The 24,993-nt window shown below is 39.1% G+C and overlaps 2 protein-coding genes and 2 non-coding genes across 4 annotated transcripts; 1 reads left to right on the top strand and 3 right to left on the bottom strand.

Moving 5' to 3' along the window:
- Positions 1 to 1,314: 1,314 nt before the first annotated feature.
- On the top strand, positions 1,315 to 5,058 carry LOC143851576 (putative pectinesterase/pectinesterase inhibitor 51). The gene is made up of 2 exons (XM_077361048.1): positions 1,315 to 2,400; positions 4,196 to 5,058. The coding sequence occupies exons 1-2, from the start codon at positions 1,338 to 1,340 to the stop codon at positions 4,882 to 4,884; spliced, it is 1,752 nt and encodes a 583-aa protein (XP_077217163.1). The 5' UTR covers positions 1,315 to 1,337; the 3' UTR covers positions 4,885 to 5,058.
- A 3,301-nt stretch (positions 5,059 to 8,359) lies between these two features.
- On the bottom strand, positions 8,360 to 21,612 carry LOC143849863 (heat shock 70 kDa protein, mitochondrial-like). The gene is made up of 6 exons (XM_077359130.1): positions 21,426 to 21,612; positions 12,219 to 12,292; positions 11,930 to 12,008; positions 11,284 to 11,850; positions 10,317 to 10,937; positions 8,360 to 9,270 (listed from the first exon to the last, which is right to left on the bottom strand). Exons 1-6 carry the CDS (start codon positions 21,495 to 21,497, stop codon positions 8,647 to 8,649), a joined length of 2,037 nt encoding a protein of 678 aa, XP_077215245.1. The 5' UTR covers positions 21,498 to 21,612; the 3' UTR covers positions 8,360 to 8,646.
- LOC143852126 (small nucleolar RNA snoR137) lies at positions 19,581 to 19,698 on the bottom strand. The gene has a single exon (XR_013236702.1). It is a non-coding gene; the product is annotated as a small nucleolar RNA snoR137 (small nucleolar RNA).
- On the bottom strand, positions 19,752 to 19,869 carry LOC143852127 (small nucleolar RNA snoR137). The gene has a single exon (XR_013236704.1). It is a non-coding gene; the product is annotated as a small nucleolar RNA snoR137 (small nucleolar RNA).
- Positions 21,613 to 24,993: the final 3,381 nt, after the last annotated feature.

The raw sequence follows: 24,993 nt of genomic DNA, 5'->3' as shown, positions 1-24,993 counted from the left end.
CGCTACCATTTACATATTTATAACTACCAAAAAAGAAGCGATTTCTAGTTAATCCTCTCCTCCCCCTCTCCCTGTCTCTCTCACTCACTCTCCTTCTCCCTCTATTAGTTAACTTGCATCCAAACAAAATAAAGCTCATGGCTTTCCTAAGGTTTACATGACATCCAAAACCCTGTCCCCTCCATAGTCTTCACTTCCCTAAATAATGCTTAAGCATCTAAACAGAGATCAGTGGTACAAGTAATTAATAGGGAGGAGACAAATATTTTACTTACCTAGGATTTTCCTTGTAAAATTTTGATGGTGCCCAAAATTCGACTGCACGTACTAGCTTGGTTGAGCCTGTGATCCTGCGCTCACAGAAAAAACGTCAGCGGGCCCGGAGTTGTGGCTTCGGGCGGCCGCTTCGACACTCAAGTCAGAGATATGGGCGACACAGATAATGGATGATGAGAAAGGGGGGAGGGCCAAGACCAGTTACCAGCAAGGTGAAGAGAATTAGGATCGGATCCTTTGCTTGAGTGTGTAGATGCCCTTTTATAGGGGAGGAAACCCATGATGTTTATGATGCCAGTCATGCCCTCGAATATTGCCCACGTGGGGCGTGGTGGGCGGTGGTTACAATCGTGGCTCCCTAAAATCCTAGGCAAAGATGGGGGTGGTGATCTTAGCGGGAACCTTTGACTTTACGTGGAGCATATTTGGCGTAACGGTTATTCGGATTAGTCGCTTGGTGGCGAAATTTCCGTGGTCATGTCTGATTCTTTTGGGGTCGGTACCGATGTTATGAAAGGCGTTCTCCGAAGAGTGTGTGGGGTGGATCGGGGAGGAAAGTTGAGTCGGTGTCGACGATTCCTTCGCACGAATTTATATTGACAGGGTCTTGTGGTGTTGACGATTCCTTCAAACGAATTTATATTGACCGGGGTCTTGTATTGATTGAGCTGGTGCAAGGGTCGGCACCGTTTATTCCCATTTTTCCCCTAACAAATATTGACTTTATGGCTCCTCTTTCTTCACAGCAATAGCTGGGGAAAAACAGGGCATCCTCTTGTAAGGATTTGTTACAAAATTTCGGAATCAAAATTAATTAAATACTCTTTAATTTCTTACCAAATTTCGACCGAAATTTCAGAATTTCTGTCGAAATTTCGGTTTTCCCAGGGACCGAAACCGGTATTTTAAACCATGCTTGTGAGAGCGTAAGAAAGGAGTGTCATTATTAAGAAGACAACGTGCGCATATAAACTCCAGACCAAAATCTTAAATCAGCAACTATGGGGTGTTACAGTTCGTAAATATCAGCTCCCCTGTCCCAAACTGTACAACCCGTGACCATGAACTTTTCTGATGACAACAAAAACTTGAAAGAAAAAACCACCACCCACACAATCAATTATAAATCAAATCCTACCGAACCCATTCCTCACCAAAAACCCATGTCTTCTCTTCTCTTCCTCACCCTCATTTCCTTCATCTTCCTCCTCTTCCTCTCCTTTACAATCTCCCATCCCACCAAAACCCCTCCAATACTACCCCTCCAAATTCCCCCAATCGCCCCCCAAATCATCCAAGCATGCAAAGCAACCCAATTCCCAAATTCCTGCCAAACCACTCTCTCTCAATCCAATCTCCCAAACCCACCAAAACCCATAGACCTAATCCTCACCTCAATCCAAATCTCCTCTCAAAACCTCCAAACCGCCCAATCCATGTCCAAAACCATCCTCGAAACCGCTTCTAACGACCAAAACCGCTCTAATGCAGCAAAAAACTGCTTAGAATTTCTCAGTTACTCCCAATACCGCCTCTCCCTATCATCATCACCCGAGATCTTGCCACGTGGCAAGATCAAAGACGCACGTGCTTGGCTCAGCGCGGCGCTTTTGTACCAGTACGACTGCTGGTCCGCTCTCAAATATGTTAACACGACTCAGCGAGTCAACTCAACAATGGCATTTCTCAACTCGTTGACCGAGTTGACTAGTAACTCGCTCAGTATGTTGGTCTCGTACGATTTGTTTGGTAACGGGACCGAGTTATGGAAGCCGCCGGAGACGGAGAGAAATGGGTTCTGGGAGGCCGCCGGCGGTGAGAGTGGGTCAGGTTTCCGGCGAGGTTTTCCGGCGAATCTGACGGTGGATTGTACGGTTTGTAAGGATGAGGAGGGGTGTTACCGGACCGTACAGTCTGCGGTGGATTCGGCGCCGGAAAATTTGGCCGACGGGAAGGGGGTGTTTGTGATTTATATTAAAGAAGGGGTTTATGAGGAGACTGTTAGGGTTCCGTTGGAAAAGAGGAATGTTGTATTTTTGGGTGATGGGATGGGCAAAACCGTCATTACGGGGAAATTGAATGCAGGGACGGTTGGAGTTTCAACATACAATACTGCAACAGTCGGTGAGTGAGGAGTGCCATTATAAAAACATGATAAGCCCTTATAATCCTTATAGTCCGTTTTATTCAAAAGTACTGTACTGACCCACTATAGGATGATCCAAACCGTCCATGTGATTGGCCATAACGTAAATAGGTTGTGCGGAAAAAAAATCATTTCCATAGGATGATCCTAGCCCTCCGACCTATTGAGGTTTCCATAATATGCAGTTGATCTGTAGATCGGAGGGTTGGTATCATCCTATGGAAATGATTTTTGGGGCGCAACTTATTTACTTTATGGCCCATCACATGGACGGTTTGTATCATCCGATAGTGTGGTCTTTACAGTACTTTTTGGAAGCTAATGCTCTGTTTGGTTGCCGGGTTTTTTTTGTGCCTGGCAGTTTTGTGGGAGAGTAAGTTAAATTTTGGTTCCATCCCATGTTTGGTTGCCTTTTAGCACTAGGTTTATTTTAATCCCACTCTTGTAATGATTACTTGTGGGGTGAATTTTTTAATCCCACTTTTGTAATGATTGCCTTTTCATCCCATCCCAAGATAACCCCAGGAACAAAAATAAACCCAGGAACCAAAAATAAGCTTGAGAAGAATTTTTTTCTACCCAACAGTTCAAGCAACCAAACAAAGGTTTTTTTTTTCTCCCACCATATCTCCCAGGGTATTTTTTTCTCCCACATAACCAAACATGGGATTTTTATTTTACCAGGATACTTCCAGGACTTTTTTTTTCCCACCTATCTCCCAGGGTATTTTTTTCTCCCACATAACTCCCGGGAACAAAAAAAACCCGGCAACCAAACAGAGCATAAGGGACCTCTAATACGGGCTTACACTGTATAAAATCTCTCATTATAAAATCTCAAAACGAGTTTTTATATGGTGTAAGCTCTTATGGTCCAGTATTTTCAAAATATCTTTTCATACTAAAGAGAATGGGGTCCACATTCAATGACCAAAAATTCATACTTTTAGATAGGTCAATGATAAATTCGCATCCCCTGTAGGATAAGTCACACCACTTTAAAGTGAATTGACATTAAAAATCGTTCCTTTAAAGTAGTGCGAATTTAACATCACCCTTTAGATATTAGGGCTATCTTATTGACGTGACAGTATTAGATGGATGGTTTGGATTGATAAAAGGGGGGGATCCATGCTTTAACCATAGAATGTGCTGCTATAGAGACCGAGAGTGGAACCGAAAGTGTAACCTAACGAATCCCCATATGCCACATGGGAAGGGTAGTTTTGCCATTTTCATGGAAGAAAAAGCCAAAAAAATCAAGGGAAAGATTGCTAATGTGTTGAGAGGCTATGGTTCCCACTATCGGCCCCCAACTCAGTATTCTAATTTATTTTTATTTTTCTTAACCATTCATTTGCAAGCCATTGTGTGGATTTATTGAGATCATTGAATAAGTTTGTTTTTCTGATCATCTTATCTCCATATTAAGCATACCAAATGAAGGGTCCAGATCATGCTAATGTCATGTGGGTAGGTCCAATCAAGTTTCTTGTATTTATTTATTAAAATTGGCATCTTTTGAATAATTCAAGAACTTTTCATTATGAATTTTCTCCTTGTTAATAGAAGAAATTGCAATTTATTCAACAATTCATGTATTGTTCGAAAAGTATGCAATTCTAAATTCAAGTTCTTCCCATTTTTCCATAATCTTAGAACTGCCTAGACTGGTTTTTCCCAAATTCAAAAACCCGCCAAATTGGTAGACGATCATCTCCCAAACCTGATTGATCAATTTTTCAAATTTTTGTTTTGTTTTTCCATGCACAGCCGTCAATGGTGATGGATTCATGGCCCGTGATCTTACGTTTGAGAACACGGCGGGCCCGGATGCCCACCAAGCCGTAGCATTCCGATCCACTGGTGATCTCTCAATCCTCGAAAACTGTGAATTTCTCGGCCACCAAGACACTCTCTACGCTCACTCTCTCCGCCAATTCTACAAGTCATGTCACATTGAGGGCACCGTGGATTTCATTTTCGGAAATTCGGCCACAATTTTCCAAGACTCGCTAATCCTCGTCCGGCCCCGCCAGCTCCCGCGGAAAAATGGGGAGAATAATGCGGTGACTGCCCATGGACGGACGGATCCGGCTCAATCCACTGGTTTTGTTTTTCAAAATTGCGTGATCAACGGTACAGTTGATTACATGGCATTGTATTATCAAAAGCCTCAGGTTCACAAGAATTATTTGGGAAGACCATGGAAACAGTATTCTAGGACAGTTTACATTAGTTGTTATTTAGAGAGTCTAATTAGGCCTGAAGGGTGGTTGCCATGGAGTGGAAATTTCGCACTTTCGACTCTGTATTATGGGGAGTTTAAGAATTCCGGGCCGGGCGAGAACACGTCGGCGAGGGTGAATTGGAGCAGTCAAATTCCGGCGGAACATGTTTCGGTGTATTCTTTGGAGAGTTTCATTCAAGGTGATGAGTGGATACCATCAGTAGGAGGATGATCAAGTTTTGTATAGTTTTATTAGTCTAAAATCTCGAGGTAGACGTGATACTGAAATGCTCATTAGCTATAATCTATAATATATGCTAACCATGTCGTTCGCTTTGTTTTTTCAAGAAATGTTTTTATTAGAAAACCTTTTTCCAACAGTAAAAGGATGAGCAAGTTCAATTCAGTTTTGTTGTTTTTCTAGTCTAAAATCACAAGGTAGATGTGATCCTTAACATGATCATTATTAGCTTATAATTTTATTTAAACAAAGGTTTAGGGACCTTTGAAAACCATAAATATATGCTTATTGCTGATGTTTGTAAGGTTTTAAATGATTGATAGACAAGGTTTTAAATGACAGATTTTTCGTCCATATCTGTGAATAGCATATATCTATCCCCTCTGGGTTAGGTGTCCCTAATTGGGAGAGTTGCCTAGTTTGTTACTTTCTAGAAGACAAGGGAAGCTTCCCTTCCCTTTCCCATAGTCAGTTGAACAAAATCTTTCATTCAGAAATCCTCAGTTGATTAGCAATCAATGCTGACTAAAGATTTTATAGTATGAGTTTTGTTTATTATTTTGTTGTGTGGTAAGCGGGCTCCCCAATGACCGCAAAGTGTAAATAAGTCCAGCCCCGAAGTGTAAATTCCTGGCTCCTCCCCTGGCTAGCATTGCAATTCACTAAAATAATATAATAATATATATATAAAAAATAGACCGATCAAAAATAATAATAATATAATAACATCAAAAATAATTTAAAAACAAAATCTGGCTTGAAATTTAAAAATAAATCGTAATAAAACACAAGGTCGCTGATAGTGGAGAGAAACAAACTCACCGAGGCGTTGGCTCTTCGGCATAAAGTCATGGGTCCCTCCCCCGACTTACCTGATACACGTGGTGAGTGGGTCATTGCGTGTATCCGCAGGGACTAGTCCTACTCCCGAAGGGGGTGGGGACATCCTACGTCATCAAAATAAAAAGTGGAGAGAGAAACAAAATAGTTACAAGGTCGGCTAGAATGGAAAGGGAAATAACTCAAAGGAAGGGTAAGACGTGTGAAAGATGTTTTCATGAGAGGAGAGCAGAGAGAGATGGATAGTGTGAGATTTCAGAGGGCACTGAGGGCCGTTTGGATTCCTCATATTTTGTATTTGGATTTGGAATTGAGTTTTGAATACAAAATGAATAGATCCGTGAGCTCATGTTGAGGGAGACAGAGAGGGAAGTGAGAGCTTCCTACTAGAGAGGAGAGGATGAGGAGCAAAGAGGGTGAAGGAAACTCCGAGATCTATGGATTTCCATTTACTTATTTTCACAACATATTTGAAAATCTGATTTTTTTTTTCACTATCAGTCGCTGATTTGAAAATCAAAGGACTTGATCCAAATCCAAATCACAACACAAAAAGTGCTGCAAATGTGAGAAATCCAAATCAAAATCTTCTCGGCATCCAAACGGGCCCTGAGTGAAGATACGGTTCCAAAGCAGGAAAAAGAATTCTTTGTTTAGAATAGATATTTTTTCCCTCAGCCCCTTCTCATCCTTCTCCTCACTCAATACTCCCTCAAAAATTTTTTTCTCCCACCTTCTCTGCCCCTCCTACACAAAGTAAACAGAGATTCCATGAAATATTTTTATCTTGATTGTCGGCCCTGTTTAGACTGCAAGAGAAAAATGTTTCTGACAGAAATTTTATGAGGAGAACTTTTTAATTCCATGATCTATAGGAAAACGATATGATTGTGGTTAATTTAGAAGATATTATAGTAAATTGAAGTTCCAACTAAAAATTGAATAAGGTTGGTCAATTTAACTTTTTCGTTTGTAAAAAACTAGAAAATTTCAACTTTGAGGAGTGATAGAATAAAGGGCGCCCTTGCAAAAACCAGCTTCAAGGGCGACCCATTGGTAAGTGTCAGCCATGTCAGAGCCATTTCCGTTTTTTTCCTGCGCTATCCACTTTTTTAGGAGCATCGTAAATGCAGTTTGCTGACCAATGAGGGCGTACTCGAAGCTAGTATTTGCAAGGGCGCCCTTCATTCTATCATTGCTCATTTCATAAATATTCTCACTTTCCAAACTTTTGTAGAAAATTCCTGCAATCCAAAGAACGCATAAAGGAGAGTGGATGACATTGCGACACAATAGAACAAAGATTCTACAAGAAAGAATTTTGGGAGTTGCTACGGTCCATCGCAAAAGGCATTTGCGGGTCGTTTGTTGCATGAGAGCAGCCACCTAGGCTCACTTTCCAACAGATTTTGTCATTATTAATGAGGTGGCTGCTCTCTCATGCAACAGGCGTACCGGTAAATTGCCTAGCAAATCCAAAGAGTTTATAAGGTTTAAGCCCATCCAGTATTTTTCAAAAACTACTGTACCGCCCACACACAGCATGATCATATCCATAGGATGATTAGAGCCCTCCCATCTATGAAGGAGCTGCATCTTGAAAACCTCAATAGCTAGGAGGGTTGGGAACCTCCTATGGAAATGATTTTTGGGGCACAAACTATTTACATTGTGAACCATCAAATGGACCGTTAGATACTTTTTGAAAAAAATCCATCCAAACTGTTTATGAGCCATTCATCCAATACATTTTCAAAAGAAAAGGCACTGTATGATTTGTATCAACATGGCACCTTCGAAATGATATTTCAACCCTCCTTGTCAACAATTTTCACCCATCCCCGGGACAAACCAAACCAAACCCAGCCCGATTTGAAAAATCAGGTTAGACGGGTCGGGGTTGGGTTAAGAGATTCAGAGGTGGGTTGGGTTACAGTTGTGGGGTGGGGTGGGGTTAGGTTAGGATTGTCCTAGTTGATCCGAGGTTCAGGTTGGGGTTGAGGTAATGCTCCCTCAAAGGTTGGGTCAAATCAGGTTGGGTTGGGGTTGGCCTCAACCCGACCCAACCCGGCATGAGTTGCACCCCTAAATACAGTGAGAGGAGAGTCACGATAAATAAAGGGAAATGATATCAGCACTACCATGTCTTGATATTTCCACTAAAGCTTAGTCTTTTTGTATTTAAAGAGCTGTCAAAAGGTTATTAAAAAGCTCTCAAAAGCCCATTAAAAAAGAAAAGACAAACTGGGACCCTGCAAGTATTAAAACATGGTAGCGCTGATATCATTCCCCTAAATCAAACTTTCACCAAAGAAATCACAAAGCTCAATGAAAGCAAACGAGAAGACAAAAATCGGGCTACATCATCATCTCAACAAACAAAAATGATCTCACAGGGGCCACCCAAGAAGGAACTGGCTTGTTTTCCCACCTATCTATTACCTTATTATTCACCTCCATCTCCCAAGAGTTTTAATAACCATCTGTTCAACTAGCTTCTAGTAAGATCAAGTGCAAGATTGCAAATCATAAATCTATAAATTTTAACAAAATTAAGACACTAAGAATATGAACTTCCATACCTCCATTTAAAAAAAAAAAAAAAAAAAAAACTTCCATACCTCCATAAATAAATAAAAAATCTGGCTATATCATTTGGACCAACAAAAATGGTAATAGGGTCACCCATAGAACTTGGATTGTTTTCCCATGTATCTGATTACCTATATGCACCTACATCTCTCATAATAGCTTTAATATCTTCAGTTTTACTAAAGATTCTAAGAAGATTAAATGTGAAACTGCAAATATTAAACCTACAAATTTTAACAAAATTAAGACACTTAGAATATGAACATCCATACCTCCATAAATCACTCAAAAAGATTACGAACCATATCACCTCTCAGCATCCTACTTCTTCACCTCTTCATACTCCGCCTCCGGTGGTTGGTTGCCACCCTGGGACCCGCCAGAAGCCGACCCACCAGACCCACTTCCTGACATGTGCTGCCCAATCTTTGAAACTGCTTTATTTGCGGCATCGAGCTTAGCCTTAATCTCGTCAACATTCTCTTCGGTCATTGCCGACCTCAGATCCTTCACTGCTGACTCAATTTCAGATGCAACTTCGGCCGGGATCTTCTCCCTATATTCATCCAAGCTCTTCTCTATGCTGTAAATTGTAGTGTCAGCACTGTTCTTTATATCAATAAGAGCTTTCCTCTCCTGGTCCTTTTGTGCGTGCAATTCAGCTTCCCTAACCATCTTCTCGATCTCGTCCTCTGAGAGTCCTCCGGATGACCGGATTGTGATCTGTTGCTCTTTTCCAGTGGACTTGTCTTTGGCCGAGACAGTCACAATTCCATTGGCGTCAATGTCGAATGTGACCTCAATTTGGGGAAGGCCTCTAGGTGCGGGTGGAATGCCGACGAGCTCAAACTCACCCAGGAGTTTGTTGTCGGATGCCATTTCACGCTCACCTTGAAGTACCCGAACACCGACCTGAGTCTGGTTGTCAGCCGCAGTTGAGAACACCTGATCACAGACATGGCTTTAAGAGATGAAAATTGAATAACAAGTAAAAAGCACATCACATCAAAACTAATAATAGCCAGAACCATATAAATACTACCATGATCCACTGATGACACCTCATAATTGTTGCTAAAGTATGTGTGCATGTTCTCAGTTTCTTTTGATGTGAAATAGGTGAAAAACAAATTTTATTCACCCCATTTTGGTTGTCTTTTGCTAAAAATGAAGTTATTTTCAAGAAAACAAAAACAGAAGGGAGAGGAAATATCATTTCTATTTTAATATAAAGTTGTAAACAATACTTGCACAGTAACTTACAGACCACTGACTGCAGTTCTTCGGGGACATGTTCAACAATTCCAAGTTATATTGGAACCAGAAGCCTCATATTTCCATTCAATTCAAGCTAATCGTATCTCCCTAAATAAATAATAATGGCCATGTAATGCCTTGCATCAAACTTTCTGTGCAAGCTATTTGTATTCTTGGTGTGGGGTCAATTTAGATGATGATCCGCAGCCTCGACAAACACTGGATCACAATTGGATGGTGTTGAATTTGTTTATAAGAAAATTTAAAGCAATTGATTAAGCTGGATCAATCCTCTGATATTAAACTCGGTCCTCTATTATTAAACAGGTAATAAATAATAAGTTAATAAAGCAATTAATGAGAAACAAGGGTGCTTTGGTCAAATGAGGATAATATGAAAAGTAGTCACAGTTCTACGTTACTAGTTAAAGTACTTAATCTTTCAAATAATTAATCATCATTTTTCTTCTCAAAGAGGGAAAATCTGTTATGTAGTTATTATCTTTCAAATAATTAACCATCGATTTTCTTCTCAAAGTGGGAAAATCCACAGTTTGACTTGCACACCAGCCCGAGTCCAATGTTTTGAAGGAATTAGTAAGAACAAGAATAAGATGGGAAGCCACAGTGCCACACATCTCACCAACATCTAATCAGGTGATGGACACACTTTTTGGGGTGCATGTCAAAATCTGGATCATAGCCTTCTATAGGTTGAAATTTTGCGGACTAACCTGACTCTTCTTTGTGGGAATGGTCGTGTTCCTGCTGATCAATCTGGTGAAAATACCTCCCAGAGTCTCGATACCGAGTGAAAGAGGTGTGACATCCAAAAGAAGCAACTCCTTAACATCTCCACGGAGAATGCCACCCTGAATTGCAGCTCCCATCGCAACAGCCTCGTCCGGATTCACTCCTTTGCTTGGACTCTTACCAAAGATTTCCGCAACCACTTCTTGAACTTTCGGAACTCGGGTCATCCCCCCAACAAGAAGAACCTCATCCACTTCCTTGATAGATATTCCAGCATCCTTCAAACAACTCTTACATGGATTTCTGGTCCTCTCAATCAAGTTGTTCACCAAAGTCTCAAATTTCGATCTTGTCAGCGTGATATTCAAATGTTTCGCTCCCGATGTATCAGCTGTGATAAATGGCAGGTTGATCTCTGTCTGGGTGGTAGACGAGAGTTCAATCTTAGCTTTCTCAGCTGCTTCCCGTAGCCTTTGCAGTGCCAGCTTGTCCTTTGAAAGATCAATAGCCTCAGTTCTCTTGAACTCGCTCACTAAGAACTCCAGCAGGGCATTATCAAAATCCTCACCACCTAAGAAAGTGTCACCATTGGTCGCTTTAACCTGCAGGAGAGGCAATTAAATGAAGTGCTTCACCCGTATTCATGGTTTGAAATTTCAGATTTCAGTTGGGACCGACACCGAAGGACATTGAATCGGTGTCGGTTCCAAATTTCTGCAGAAATTTCGAAATTTTACCCAAATGTAATTTTTAATATTTTTTCCGGAATTTCAATTTTTAGCCGAAATTTCGGTTAAAAATTGGATTTTTACGAAATATTGTTTTTTTTTACCGGCTGAAATTTTGATTTCAGCTACGGCCGAAACAGATACCGAAACCAAAATTTTAAACCTTGCTCAGATTATGGATGCAAAACAGACAGTTAATATAACCAAATAAAATGCTTACCTCAAAGACACCATTGGAGATTTCTAGGATTGAAACATCAAAAGTTCCACCGCCAAGATCAAACACGGCTATAAGGCCCTCCTTGTTATTCAACCCATACGAAAGTGCGGCAGCCGTGGGCTCATTGATTATTCGTTGCACATCCAAACCTGCAATCCTCCCTGCATCCTTTGTTGCCTGTCTCTGAGCATCATTGAAATAAGCTGGAACAGTGATTACAGCTTTTGAAACAGATTTTCCAAGGTAAGACTCAGCGGTTTCTTTCATCTTAGTCAAAACAAAGGCACCAATCTGGCTAGGTGAATATTTTTGTCCATTTGCTTCAACCCATGCATCTCCATTGGGAGCTTTGACAATCTTGTATGGAACCATTTTCATTTCTTTCTGTGTTTGTGGGTCCTCGAAACGTCTGCCAATCAAACGCTTGGTACCAAAAATTGTGTTTGTTGGGTTGGTCACAGCTTGACGTTTTGCCGGTGTCCCCACGAGCAGCTCTCCCTTCTGGTTGAAGGCAACCACGGATGGTGTGGTCCGTGCACCCTCAGAGTTCTCAATTACTTTTGCATTCTGCATATAATATATTAGTAATCAGAAAAAAAAACTTTTATTGGAACAAATAAAGGGACCAAGACTTCAGAAAACAAACCTTTCCTTCCATTACTGCCACACATGAGTTTGTGGTACCCAAATCAATGCCAATAACATCACTCCCGGCAGGTTTTGAGCTGGATCAAAAGAGAAGAAAAATCATTGTTCTCAGATAAGAAAGAAACTTGTGGACAGTCTAAGGGTTTGAAAAGATGTCACAAGGAAAATCAGAATAGAATATTTTGATGGAGATGTTCTCAGATAAGAAAGAAACTTTTGGATAGTCTTAAGGGTATGAAAAGATGTCACAAGGAAAATCAAAATAGAATATTTTGATGGAGATGTACCTAAATGCTCTTGTCAAACTAGCAAATTTGTGACCCAAAGGAGAAGCCCGCAGCAAATTTGCATTGCTAGTCACCTGCATTAGTAACCCACAAAAATATAAGAGAAGCTATAATGGGATCGGTTGCATAATATATGTTCACCCTCAATTATATCTTCAAGTCAGTCCCAGAAGAAGGATCATCCAAATTATATTTGGAGCAGCATTTGATGATTCTCTTAATTTTGGCAAAAGAATATGGAATTGAAAAGAAACTGATGGACAGAAGTACCCCATCAAAAGCATGGATCACAATATTCTGAATATGAAATCAGATCACATGAAATAACTCCCATTCTCCTAATTTGTATGAAGTTCCTGAATGATTTTTTTAAAGATGACAGTAAAAAAGATTACAACAACAATAATAAAGAGGCCCGGGATTGGAATGACCCCATGATACTACCAACACAAACAACAAGCCAAACAACTAGTCAAACAAATCCAATGCAAAGTCCATGTCGATCTACACCTCCTGCCACATTGCTACCATTTTTCGGATATATTTAAAGGCAGGCCTAAATGTGGATCAGTCTGTGTTTTAAAACGGGGATGCAGGCCTAAATGTGGCCACGGCAAATCTGAGTCAGCTCGGCTCAACCGAGTAAACCAGTCATATAAACCATTAAAAGCATGAAAAAAAAAAGAACTATGAGCTTCTAATTTGCATTTCAAGGCCACTGTTTAAAAGTTAAAATCTTATAATTTAGCAATCGAATGCAAGTCATAAGTTTTAGCAAAACGAAATAAAGGCCTAAATGCGGCCACAAAAACATGAAAAAAATAAAGAATCATGAGCTTCTAATTTACGTTTCAAGGCCATAGTTTAGAAGTCAAAAGTTTCTAATTTAGCAATCGAATACAAGTCATTATTTTTACCAAAATGGAAGAATACATGTTCTAGTTATTATCGCAAACAAGGTTATAAATTTCGATTTCGGTCGCGCTGCGGAAATGGAAATGTTTTAGTTTTGGTTACAAATTTCAATGGAAATCCTATAAATTCACAGAAATATATGGCAACATAAGCAAATGATAGAATTAAATATGGAACTTTAGGAAATGCTAGAATAAGCACTGGTACACATTTAAAAAATATCACATAAGCAAGACAACAATCCATAATTATTTAAAACACATCAAACACCCAGTGACTTCCATTGTCACGCATGTCCGATAATTTAGTACATACCAAACCACTTTCACATGTAATTTATATAAATATTTATACCTAGATATAATTATGTAATACATAAGAATATTGTACGCCGCTATTATAATTAAGATTTTGGTTTATGCATTTTGGTCGTTTCGATTTCGGTTTCGGAGGGGATGGAAATATAAAACATTTCAGTCGTTTTCATGTCGGTTTTGGTGGAAATTTAAAACCATTGTTAACTTACCAACTTCTCCAAAAGCTTAAGCTGTTGGAGAAAGGCGTTATTCATCTTTTATACTTTAACACTCCCCCGCACGTGTGGCCCACTTGGCAAACACGAGGCACATGCGGTCCCACTTTGGGCCGACCTATGGCATGTGGATTTTTGCCATCCGGGAGGTTTGAACTCCAGACCTTATGGCTCTGATACCATGTTAACTACCACTTTACTCCAAAAGCTTAGGCTGTCGGAGAAAGGCGTTATTCATCTTTTATACTTTAACAACCATGATAGCAAGTAGCTAAATATGGATTAACTTTTAAATGGTTACATAAAAATAAATCTTTTAAGGGGTAAGGGTTTCACACCTTTGGAAAAAAACAAGTGAATGGAACTGGGTAGGCAAAAAAAGTGGGGCGATGAAGGAGAGTGACAAACTCAGGAAACCCAAGCTTTTAGGCTGGTGGTGAAGGCGAGTGACAAACTCACAAAAGCCTAGCTCCCAAAAAGAGGTGATGGAGGGCGAGGAAGTCACAAATCCTAGCTGCCGACAATACTAGAGCGTGGCAATGAAGAAAAAAAGGTGTGATCTCCATAACTAGGGATGGAAATAGAGATGACAATGCAAAACATCAAAGATTATGATGAAAGTAGATATGAAATTGGGGAAAACTGATGATACAAATGAGAAGACTCCCAAACACTTATAAACAAAATAAAAAGGGAAAGAGGAATTTGGGTTGACGGTGAGTACACTGATTTTTTTATTTATTGAAAATCTAACGCATAGAAGCATATTGGTACAAAGAGAAGCAAATTGGTGCAAATACGATGAGAAAAAATATGATTCTCTGTTGAGAAGTTACAAGTTTGATTCGTTACTTTCGTGCTCGACTCGGTAAAACGCGACGAAATTTAAACTAAGAGAGCTTGACTGCCTTCAAACAGCATCGATTCGATTGTGTTACGAGCCAAGTCGACGAGTTTTAAAACATTGATCAATGATATCTAATATTATGTTAGGTAGAGCCCGAGCTTGATCTATTAACCCAGAGCAATCACATTGGTAGTCACCTTCCGCCATCAAATGATCCCTAAATTGGCCTTAATAATACTAAACCTTGTGAAAAAACTCATATTTCTGCCTCATTGGAATCTTCTTTTTTTTAGGGAAAAATACAGTTACACCCCCTTCAAGGCCTCAACTTTATGACATTTTTAACTCTAACCCTGATTTTTAAAAGTCACCAACTACACCCCCTTAGGTTTCAATTTGTGTAAGGAAAACCCCCCCTTTTGAAACACTATCAATGCTAACGAAGACCCCATTAGCCCATAACCCCCCAAACCCCATGCCCGAATCCAAACACAACCAAAAACACAGTGGGCCCACATTATTTGAGACCGAAACCCTTTAAATCTTTGGAGCACTTTTTCTAACTCTATCTTTATATTTCTTGCACTTAGATTTATCTTTCTTGATTTAAGTTGTTAATTAATTTCTAACTTTAATGTGGGGTAAAATTGGTTTAAGCTTTTAAAAAGAAAATTAATTTTGATAAACCCAATTAACCCCCCCCCCCCCCCCCCGCCCACCCTCTGGTTGCCACCATCATACTTGGGCCTAACATTGCATTCTCAATTTCCTTCATTTTTTAGAAAAAAATTAAGGGAAAAATACATATACACCCCGTCAACTTTCTGACATTTTCAACTCTAACCCTGACTTTTAAAAGTCACCAACTACACCCCTTGAGGTTTCAATTTGTACTAGGTAGACCCCCTCTTTTGAAACACTATCAATGCTAACGAAGACCTCATACCCTCCTCCAAACCCATAACCGAATTCAAACACTACAAAAAACACAGTAAGCCCACATTGTTTGAATGATCCAAAGCGTTCATTTGATGGCCCTGACATAGATAGGGTGTGCCCAAAAAATCAGCTCCATAGGATCATCCTAACGCTTCGATCTGTGGACGAACTGTCAACTGAGGGGGTTTACCTTATACAAATTGAAACCTCAGGGTTGTAGTTGGTGACTTTCAAAAGTCAAGGTTAGAGTTAAAAATATCAGAAAGTTGAGGGGGTGTATATGTATTTTCCCTTTTTTTCCAATGTTACTTCATAGGAATGTTTAACATCAAAAGGACTGACTACCTTGACAAACTCGCCCAAGAGATTGTTAAATGTCCCCAAATGCCGGCAATCCTGGCTTTCCTATGGAACTTCCATTAGAATTAAATTGTACGTTTTGAGTGAATTCGCAAGAGGATTAAATTGTAGTTAGTACTGTCACATGATTGAATACGTCAAACATCTGTGAAGAATTAATGATATGCTGCATGCTTTTTATTGTTTAATTATAAAATAATTCTAAAATATTTTCTTCAAGCATATGCATATAATTGAATTCTCAATTCTTGTACTCGTAAGTGCAATTCACATAACCTCTTTTCAGTGAACATATTGGATTTCCTTGATCATATCTTTATATTCTTATAGGAAGATAGTCAAGACTTCTTTTTTTCTATTTCAAAAAAAAAAAGATAGTCAAGACTTCTTTTTTTTGAAAGGTTACTTTTATTACTAAAAAACAACACACAGATACAAAGGAGGCGACAAGATGTCCCACAAATTTACAAGCTTGCCTTCCTAAAGGAATCACAAATAAACAGTATCAAAGTAAGCACCCAATGTTGTTTGTCGCCGTCCCAACTACCGCTACAAGATTGCAATTACAGAAACTCAATTAACTACAGCAGTTGCAGAACTTGAGCAACAGCCGGTAACTGCAACATTACAGGCACTGAATATTACGGGCAGTTAACGACTGTTTCCCTATTGAGTGAAAAAAAAAAATGCGTTGTCCATACTAACACTTGTCATCCGAGCAGAGTCCGCGACCAGGACCTCTTACTCAATAGTCGTCCTGTCTGTTGAAATAATTGCCATTCCTTCCCTATCTGCTACATCTTTCACTAGTTTATATGCAGCCTTGTTCTTTGATCGGTGCATGTGTTGAACTTTCGGATTAATTGACACCATTAGGTCTCGAATTTCAGTGACTGTGTCAGCTAGAAGACAAGGCCCCACCACTTTCCCGCTAGCCCATGATATAACATTTGATGAGCCTCCTACGATGATTAGTGGCCTGACACCATTGGATAAAAACCATTTGAATGCCCACAAGAGCGCTCGGGCTTCCGCTTCATTTGAATTACAAATGCCAACTGGCCCGGAGTAGGATAATATTGTCAGCGATTGGAATCAAGGAATGTCCTCCAATACCCGCTGGCCCCAAATTTCCTTTTGAGCTTCCGTCAAAGTTTAGTTTGGTCCATCCGATAGGTGGCAAGCTCCACTTTGGAAAGATCTTTAAAAATCCAGATATTTCTCTCCTTCCAAATGTGCCATAACATCGCATATGGTACTAAACTCCATAGCGCTCGTCCCACTTCACCAAAAGGTCCTCTACTTCAATCCAAGATGCTACAATCCAAGACAATCGTCTTGATTCTGATACAATCCAAGACGCTACAATACAAGACAATCGTCTTGATAGTGTTTTGAGGCAACCAAGTCAAGCCAAAACTCTTATTGATGTTCATCATTGATTTTTTTTTTTCCTTATCACCGTTCAAGCAAAAGCCACTACTCTTGATAAGGACAGAGATCTCCACATCCTTGCGTTACTTGATGCTTCTCTGTTCAAGGATGCCAATTTGAAAAAGAAAAAGCGAACCAAGAAAGATATATTTGGGTAAGTAAAGTGGCCAACAGAATGGAAAACCTGTAAAGAGATTTCTTATGAGAATGCAAGGGGAGTAAGAGAAAGGTAAAACATTTGACGAAGTGGCAAAAAAAGTGTGCAGGTTGAAGCAGCATGGAGACGGAGTAGAGAAAGGTTCTATGTGGTATCAAGTAGTTAGAGATAAATTTGGGACGGGTTGGGTTGAGTTGGGTGGGAGAGTAGAAACCCTTCAATAGCAAAAGGCTCGGGTGCATGGGAGTCTATCTGCGACCCTTGGTGAGGTTTAGAGTGGGAAGGGAGGAGGGGACAAGATTTTGAGTAGATCTTTGGGTAGGAGAGTCATGTCTATGCCATGCATTTTCGAGCCTATATAGAGTGACAAGAAATACACTGATAAGTTAGATAATTGATCGGTAGCTCTACCTCTTTACACCCAAAGATAGATAAAAATACTGCCACCTCTTCCTCCTGCAGATTGCTACCCTCCATAGAGGTTTGGGAAAAGTTAATTCTTAACCTGGATGCAATCTAAGGTTTGAAATTTCGGTTTCAGTCTTGGTTTCAGCCACAATCAAATTTCGGTTTCAGCCGAAATTTGGTAAAAAAAGAAAAAGAAAAATATCGGTATTTTCTGCAATTTCGGCAGAAATCTGGGCCAACACAGAATCTTTGTACTTTCGGTGTCTGCCCCAGCCGAAATTTCAGTATTTCGGCTGAAATTTAAAACCCTGATGCCATCTCAAACCATTTGAATAATCTTTTGATGTTATTTAACTCCTCCAAGAATATGTGTATGTCATCCGCAAAATAGAGGTGGGAGATCACTTGCCCGTTCCTACTAGCCTTTAAGCCTTTAATGAAACCATTTTTCACCCATTTTCGATAAAAGTCTCAAAGCTTCTGTGGCCATGATAAATAAATATGGATATTGGATCTCCCCATCTTAAGTCTGAAGATAGACAAGGCTTACGATTCCAATGTTACAAATAGACCACAAAATATCATCAGCAGTTCGCTGATGTAACAATGCCTGTGATTGGCAAGATTCATTTCAATCCAAACCACATAAGTATTTTACTTATTTATCACTCTCTCATTTCAATGATACTCTTTATTTCCGTTTTGTCTCTAGCATCTAGACAAATAGATTGGGAGGTTCATTTCAATGCAAACTACATAATTCTCGCAATTGGCTCAACAGCCTCCCTCATCTAAATGCTCCATAAATCGTAGTTGTCTCCATTGAAAGAGAGAAAACGGGGCCGAACAAGTAGTAATGTCAACCAGCTTGTTGCTTCTGTGGGGAGAGTTGAAGGAGGACAAGGGAGCACACATGGTATGTCCAGCATGGCTAAGTGGATTTGGAAGCAGTATGTATCTCTAAGGATCGGACTGATGCCTTCGTGCCCAGTTATTAAGACAAGCATTCTTTTGAACCCTGGGCTTAGGGCATATTCTCCATCAAGGGTGTGAGAAAGGTGCCTTAATAGTTTATATCACCTTACCATATTTGTGTCAAGTTTTCTATATGTCAATACCTGAATTTCATGTAGGCTTGGTGGTCTACATACAATCTCTCGTAGCTTCGTATCATCTCTGGATCCTGGAAACAAAAAGCGGAGAACCCTCCTATTTTCACTGGCTTGTTTCTCCTTTAAGAGCTTTAGAAGTCAGTCCATCACCCCTAAGACGCCCGAATTCGATCAAATACATACAAAACAAGCACCAAATATCCATGGTAATTGCTACACTTAACTAATAATCAGATCTCCTAACTCTCTTGGTTATCTCATTTCCCATACACTGATAACACACTTGTTCATTCCTAATCAATCATCACAACGACCGGCCAAATTATTCCATGCTTTTCTATTGTTTGATTAAACATGAAAAAAGGTGACTTGAACAACCACAGTTTAAGTTATATTTATAGGAACCTTAAATTTATAATAATATCCCTAAAATTTATCATTTCCTTTAAATTGTGGAAATAAAAAATTCTAGGAAAAAATTTCCACAAGAAATGATTTGCTTGCAATCCAAATGGGGCCCAAGGCTATGTTTGGATTGCAGGAATTTTTTGGTAAAGTTAGGAAAGGAAATATATTTCTAAATTCCCTACTTTTTTAACATGCTAAAAAAGATAACTTTTTTTTTTTTTTTGAAAATTATAAAGGAAATTTAAGAAATAAATGTACCAGGAGACAGGTAACATGATGCTATGAGTTGATCAACATCATGCTATTTAATACTGGTGATGGATTTATTTTTCCATTTTCTGAATCTATGCTTCCCAACAAAAACAAACCCACATAAAAAAGGGTATTTTTTAAAAAAACTTATAAAGGAAATTTAAGAAATAAATGTACCAGGAGACAGGTAACATGATGCTATGAGTTGATCAACATCATGCTGTTTAATGCTGGTGATGGATTTATTTTTCCATTTTCTGAATCTATGCTTCCCAACAAGAACAAACCCACATAAAAAAGGGTATATGCTCGGTCAGTAAGAAGCACCATCTAAAAAAAGATAACTTGAACCAACCCTATTCAATTTTTACTTAGAGGAACCCTCAATTTAAGATAACATCCTTCTAAATCAACCATAATCATTTTTATTTTTTTGAACTGTTCAACCATACTCAGATTAGTTCCTTCGAAACCTGAAAAGAAAAAGTTTCCCCTAGAAAATAATTTTATCAGAAATGTTTTTCTTGCAATCCAAACAGACCCTTAAAAGGATTTTGTAGAAAAGTTTGGAAACGAAGAATTCTGTAGAAAAGTTTGAAAATGAAGAATTTTGGAGAAAAGTTTGGAAATGAAAAAATACTTCTAAAAATTCCTACTTTTTTTACACACGAAAAAGATAATTGGAACCAACCCTATTCAATTTTATTTAGAGGGACCTTGTATTTATAAATTTATATCTCTAAATTAACCATAATCATATAACTTCCCTCTAAATCGTGGAAAGAAAAAAGTTTCTCGAGGAAAATTTTTCCATCAGAAATGTTTTTCTTGCAATCCAAACAAGGACTAAGCGAAGAGATTCCGAACTCACAGAAAATCAGTACAATAACACAAGAAACCTTCAAATACAAAAAAAATCCAAAAGAATAGCATAGCATCAACAAAACAAAAAAATATTTCTCGCCAAAATATTTATCATATGGTAAAACGAACAACAAATCATTATTGCAAACAATCATTAGCAGAAGAGAAAGGGGGTATCGAAATGATCTACAAAAGCGCAGCTTCTGCCTTAGACAGGGCGATGCTCTGACTGATTGAACTACAATCCCAAGGAAATGAGGTGTACAGTATACATCTTTGTATGATTTCATTAGAAATCATTAAATCTATTTTAAATTGCCATGTTAGTTGTAAAAGAAACGCGGGTTATATACTGATATCCACATAGATTGATATGTGTGAATTGGCCATAAGGCAAATAAACAAAGAAAAACAGAAAAGGGGGGGGAGAGGTTGATTCGAGGCATCTGGACCTCCTAAAAGTTCAATTCGAGAGGAACCATAACTCTCCTAAAACCATGTTCCCTTTGTTGCTGTAAAATTCTCTTCTTCATCATTTCATTGAAATACAAGAACTTAAATACAAGCACAAAGAGAGTTTCACATCATCAACCCATTTACCCATTAACATCACACATAATAAAAACTAAACCACAACCCTAACCTAAATAACTATCTGATAACTCCTTTGTAACTACAAAATAAACACCAAAACAGGTACATAGCAATGATATATAGACAATAATGAGAATCACACATATTACTAGCAATCATGTGGTTATTGCCAAGAAGATCAGTACAAAAACATAAGAAGTCTTCAAATACAATAAAATCCCAAAAGAAATACCATAGCATCAACAAAAAACAAATTTCTCGCTAAAACATGTATCTTATAGTAAACAATCAAAATGATCTAGAATAGCAAATCTAGAATAACGAATCATTAGATTAAGAGAAAATGATGTACAAAAAATGAGTCTACGATTTTGGGAGAACTTACAGATCCGTAAGCCGATAGAGAGGAAGAGAGATCTCGGCGCCTAAGAGCCCTGAGCAAAACCGAAGTCGCCATGGCCGTGCTTTCTGAAGAAAAAACAGGGTTTAGGGTTTTGGAATGTTAGGGTTTTGAGGGTTTTGGAATGTTAGAGTTTTCAGGGTTTTACGGTAGAGAGAGAGAGAGAGAGAGAGAGAGAGAGAGATTTATTTCTTGCTGAGAAATTATTGGGTAGGGATTTAGAAGATTGTGGAAGGGTCTCAATCGCCCTAAAGGAGGTTTACTGGCACGAACCGGTTTTTGTACATATGTGACGGGGGTAGCTTGTCTTTCGTAACATGAGGACACGCTTCTGTCCGAATTGTCTCGAACAGCCTTTCAGATATTGGCATGTGTGTGTGCGCCTTTTTGTAGTAAATAAGTAGGTGTATCAGTACGTATTAGCACAACTATGTTTTAATAATTGCACAAACTCGGCTTGTCTTTTCTTTTTTAATTGGCTTGTGAGTAGGGGTGCAACTCGGATCAGGTTGAGGCCAACTCTAACCCAACCCGAGATAGCATTCCCTCAACCCTAACCCAACCCGCCTCTAAATATCTCAACTCTAACCCAACCCATCTAACCAAAATCGAGGGGGGGATAAAGAACTGGAGTTCTACATGAAGATGATTCAGAGGAAGAAGGGCAAGGGCGCCGCTGCTTCGCATGTTTACCTAAATCTTACAGTTTCTCTAAGTTCAACTTTCCTCTATCATATATGTTTTCCTTTCAATATGTTTAGTTGTCGTAGATTTATGTTTTGGTTTTATACAACTTTTGATCGTACACCAAAATCGTTTGAAGGAGTTTTGGCAATCTTTGTTAGAAACTTAGAATTGAAACGGTTGAACAATCTCAGGTATCATTTGCTTAGTTGATGGGTGATGTTATGTTTCAATATGCCTTCTTAATTTGATTGGATGAAGATGTTTTGGAATAAGTATAAAATTTATAGGGATTTGCTAGTGTCCATCTCTGAAGGCATTTCGTGGATGGGCTGTTGCATGTGAGCCGCCACCTCATGAATGAAGACAAAATCTGCTGAAAAGTGAGCCTATGTGGCTGCTCACACATGCAACAGCCCATCTGCGAAATGCCTTCTGCGATGGACGCAAGCAAATCCCAATTTTATAAGCAGGGGTTGTTAGTTTGCAATTTGATGATTTATTTGCATTTAAAAAGTTCAAATAGCTTTGAGTAAATATCTCTCAAAACTATGTACCTGCTATAGCGTCCATTAAAGAGATCATTGTCTATGCTATGTATTGAGCCATCTTCATTAAAGAGAGTCTGTGTGGTGTTTTAGCCATCCATTGGAAATTTGGAAGGGACCTACCTTGGAATATCTAGAGTGCAATGCCCTTGTGTGGTCATCGCAGCCATCCATATGGTTCGTCCTACCTTGGGTACTCCATTGCCAAAGGATTCCACGTCAAACAACCCAAAAATATCTGATTAATAAAATTGGGCATCTCATTGTACTACAGTCAGGTAATTCCCTACTGAAGCATTGCCCAAGTTTACCAAGCGATCCCAAAATTCCCCAACAATTAAACTGCAAATAATCAACTCTTTTAATGTATATTTTGTTCCCATTTGGCTATGTTTGGCAACACAAAATGTTTTTCCATGAAATATTAGTTTATCCAGTAGTGAAAAGGCGAGGGAGAGGGAAGCTGGGAAATGAAGAGACTAGGGATCGTATGAATGAGGTGAGGGCAAGGTTTTAAATTTCGGTTTCGGAATACGTTTCGTTACTCACTGAAACCGAAACCGTAAAAGCATTATTTTACCCCACCTGAAATTTCGGGAAGATATTAAATACTAATCAATTGCAAACTTTTTGGGCAAAATCCCTTGAATTTCGGACCGAAATTTCGTTCGAAATAATGTAACATTTTGATTTTGGTATTGACCAAAATCCGAAATTTCTGATTTCGGTCGAAATTTAAAACCATGGGTGAGGGTAGAAGCTGCTAAATAGCAGGGGAAAAATAAATTATATTTTGATGAATGTTCTTCTTATTTTTCTGCCTTTTTCTCACGCCTTCTCTCGTCTCTCATTAGCACTTTTGCCATTTGGAACATTAAAATTTCATGGATAAAATTTTCATGGCAGCCAAACATAACCTTTGTTTTTCTAAGACCAATGTAGTAACTCGGAAGGAATAGCTTGTAGCAGTTCTACCCCATTTGATCCAACCATGAGTTTAAAAGTAGCAAATGGCGTTTCTTCTTATATTCTGTTTTTTCCCAACTTTTATGTACATGGGGCCCACCCATTAAAACATGGTGTAAATGGTGGGCCTTACCCTATGCAGGGCTTTTGGTAGGGGTGGACCCCGATCTTGAGAGAATAGTGCTGAGGAACGAGTCCCCTACAATCCTCAAAGATCTCAACATGAAAGGAGAGCTCTACCGAGGAACTCTCAAAACACGTGTCACCCGCACAGCATAGCACGAGTGGCGATACAAAATGAATGAAGATACCTCTTGATCCGGAGCCAGGGCTCGAAACCAAGACGTACCTAAAATAACTCAGAGTCGTCATCCATGGATAGGCCATGGAACCCCAAAAACAAATCCTCTGTACAATGGATAACCAGAAATATATATGGGCTCGTGCCTGATTACGAATGGAGAAGGTCCGAAGAGCACCTCCAATTCGTCCGAGTGCAAGCACTTGGTCTTTTATGTCATTTTTTTATTAACTCCGAAGAATTTGGGCAAAATAATGTGAAATGGGAACGAAATATCCCCGAGAAGACGTCTACCTAATCATGCATGACTCGAGGATGAAATAATAAGCACACACAAAATAAATGAAAGAAGTGTCACCTAAGCATTGCTAGGTTATGAGTGACATGCCTAATGGGTGTCTAAATTCTGGTGGACAGACACATGCATACTACAGCTAAAGATATAAGGTCTGCACAAGAAAATAAGAAAATACAACAAAACATACAACACGACTCGATACTATACACGACACAACACAACACAACAAACCCTAAGACTCTAAATATTTTTGCCCGATTCTTTAAATGGTCTGGTATTCATCCAAAGCCGCCTACGTATCCCCGCCTCCACGAGAATCAAAGCAACGTAGTTCTTCACGCCTATTCCAAATTATGATGCCTAAGACATCTAGACCACTAAACTAGACTCAATCCTAAAAGACCAGACTGATTTTTAAAGATTCTTGTGCGATTATTTATATTCCAGTGGATTGTGAATTTTAGGACACCCTATATGTCCTAACTAAATGCAAGTTTTTAACCCTAAGCTAATGTAGGTGGTTCATATATCCTATGTGTAACTAGCCTGTATGTCCTAAGAAAAATAATGGGCAGACTAATCGCATCATATTCTAGACATCAGTCGGCGATGTGGATCACCAATTGATCTGACGGATGCATCATACTCCTAACTAGGACAAACTCCTAACTCTAAAACAAACACAAACAAAACACATAGCATATCAAGGACGAATTCCTAACTCTAAAACCCTCTATCTAGGACAAATTCCTAACT

The sequence above is a fragment of the Tasmannia lanceolata genome, unplaced genomic scaffold (genome assembly GCF_043159265.1).
Source record: "Tasmannia lanceolata isolate RefF3 unplaced genomic scaffold, GAP_Taslan_0.1 ptg000018l, whole genome shotgun sequence".
Classification (NCBI taxonomy): domain Eukaryota; kingdom Viridiplantae; phylum Streptophyta; class Magnoliopsida; order Canellales; family Winteraceae; genus Tasmannia; species Tasmannia lanceolata.
This window is presented reverse-complemented; position numbering and strand designations above follow the sequence as displayed.

Excerpts from the sequence above, each read along its gene's own strand:
- LOC143851576 (XM_077361048.1), top strand. The coding sequence starts at position 1,338 with ATGAACTTTTCTGATGACAACAAAAACTTGAAAGAAAAAACCACCACC. Across the intron at positions 2,401-4,195 it reads ATACAATACTGCAACAGTCG|CCGTCAATGGTGATGGATTC; the intron begins GTGAGTGAGGAG and ends TTCCATGCACAG.
- LOC143849863 (XM_077359130.1), bottom strand. The coding sequence starts at position 21,497 with ATGGCGACTTCGGTTTTGCTCAGGGCTCTTAGGCGCCGAGATCTCTCT. Across the intron at positions 12,009-12,218 it reads AGTTTGACAAGAGCATTTAG|CTCAAAACCTGCCGGGAGTG; the intron begins GTACATCTCCAT and ends CTTTTGATCCAG. Across the intron at positions 9,271-10,316 it reads TTCCCACAAAGAAGAGTCAG|GTGTTCTCAACTGCGGCTGA; the intron begins GTTAGTCCGCAA and ends GTCTGTGATCAG.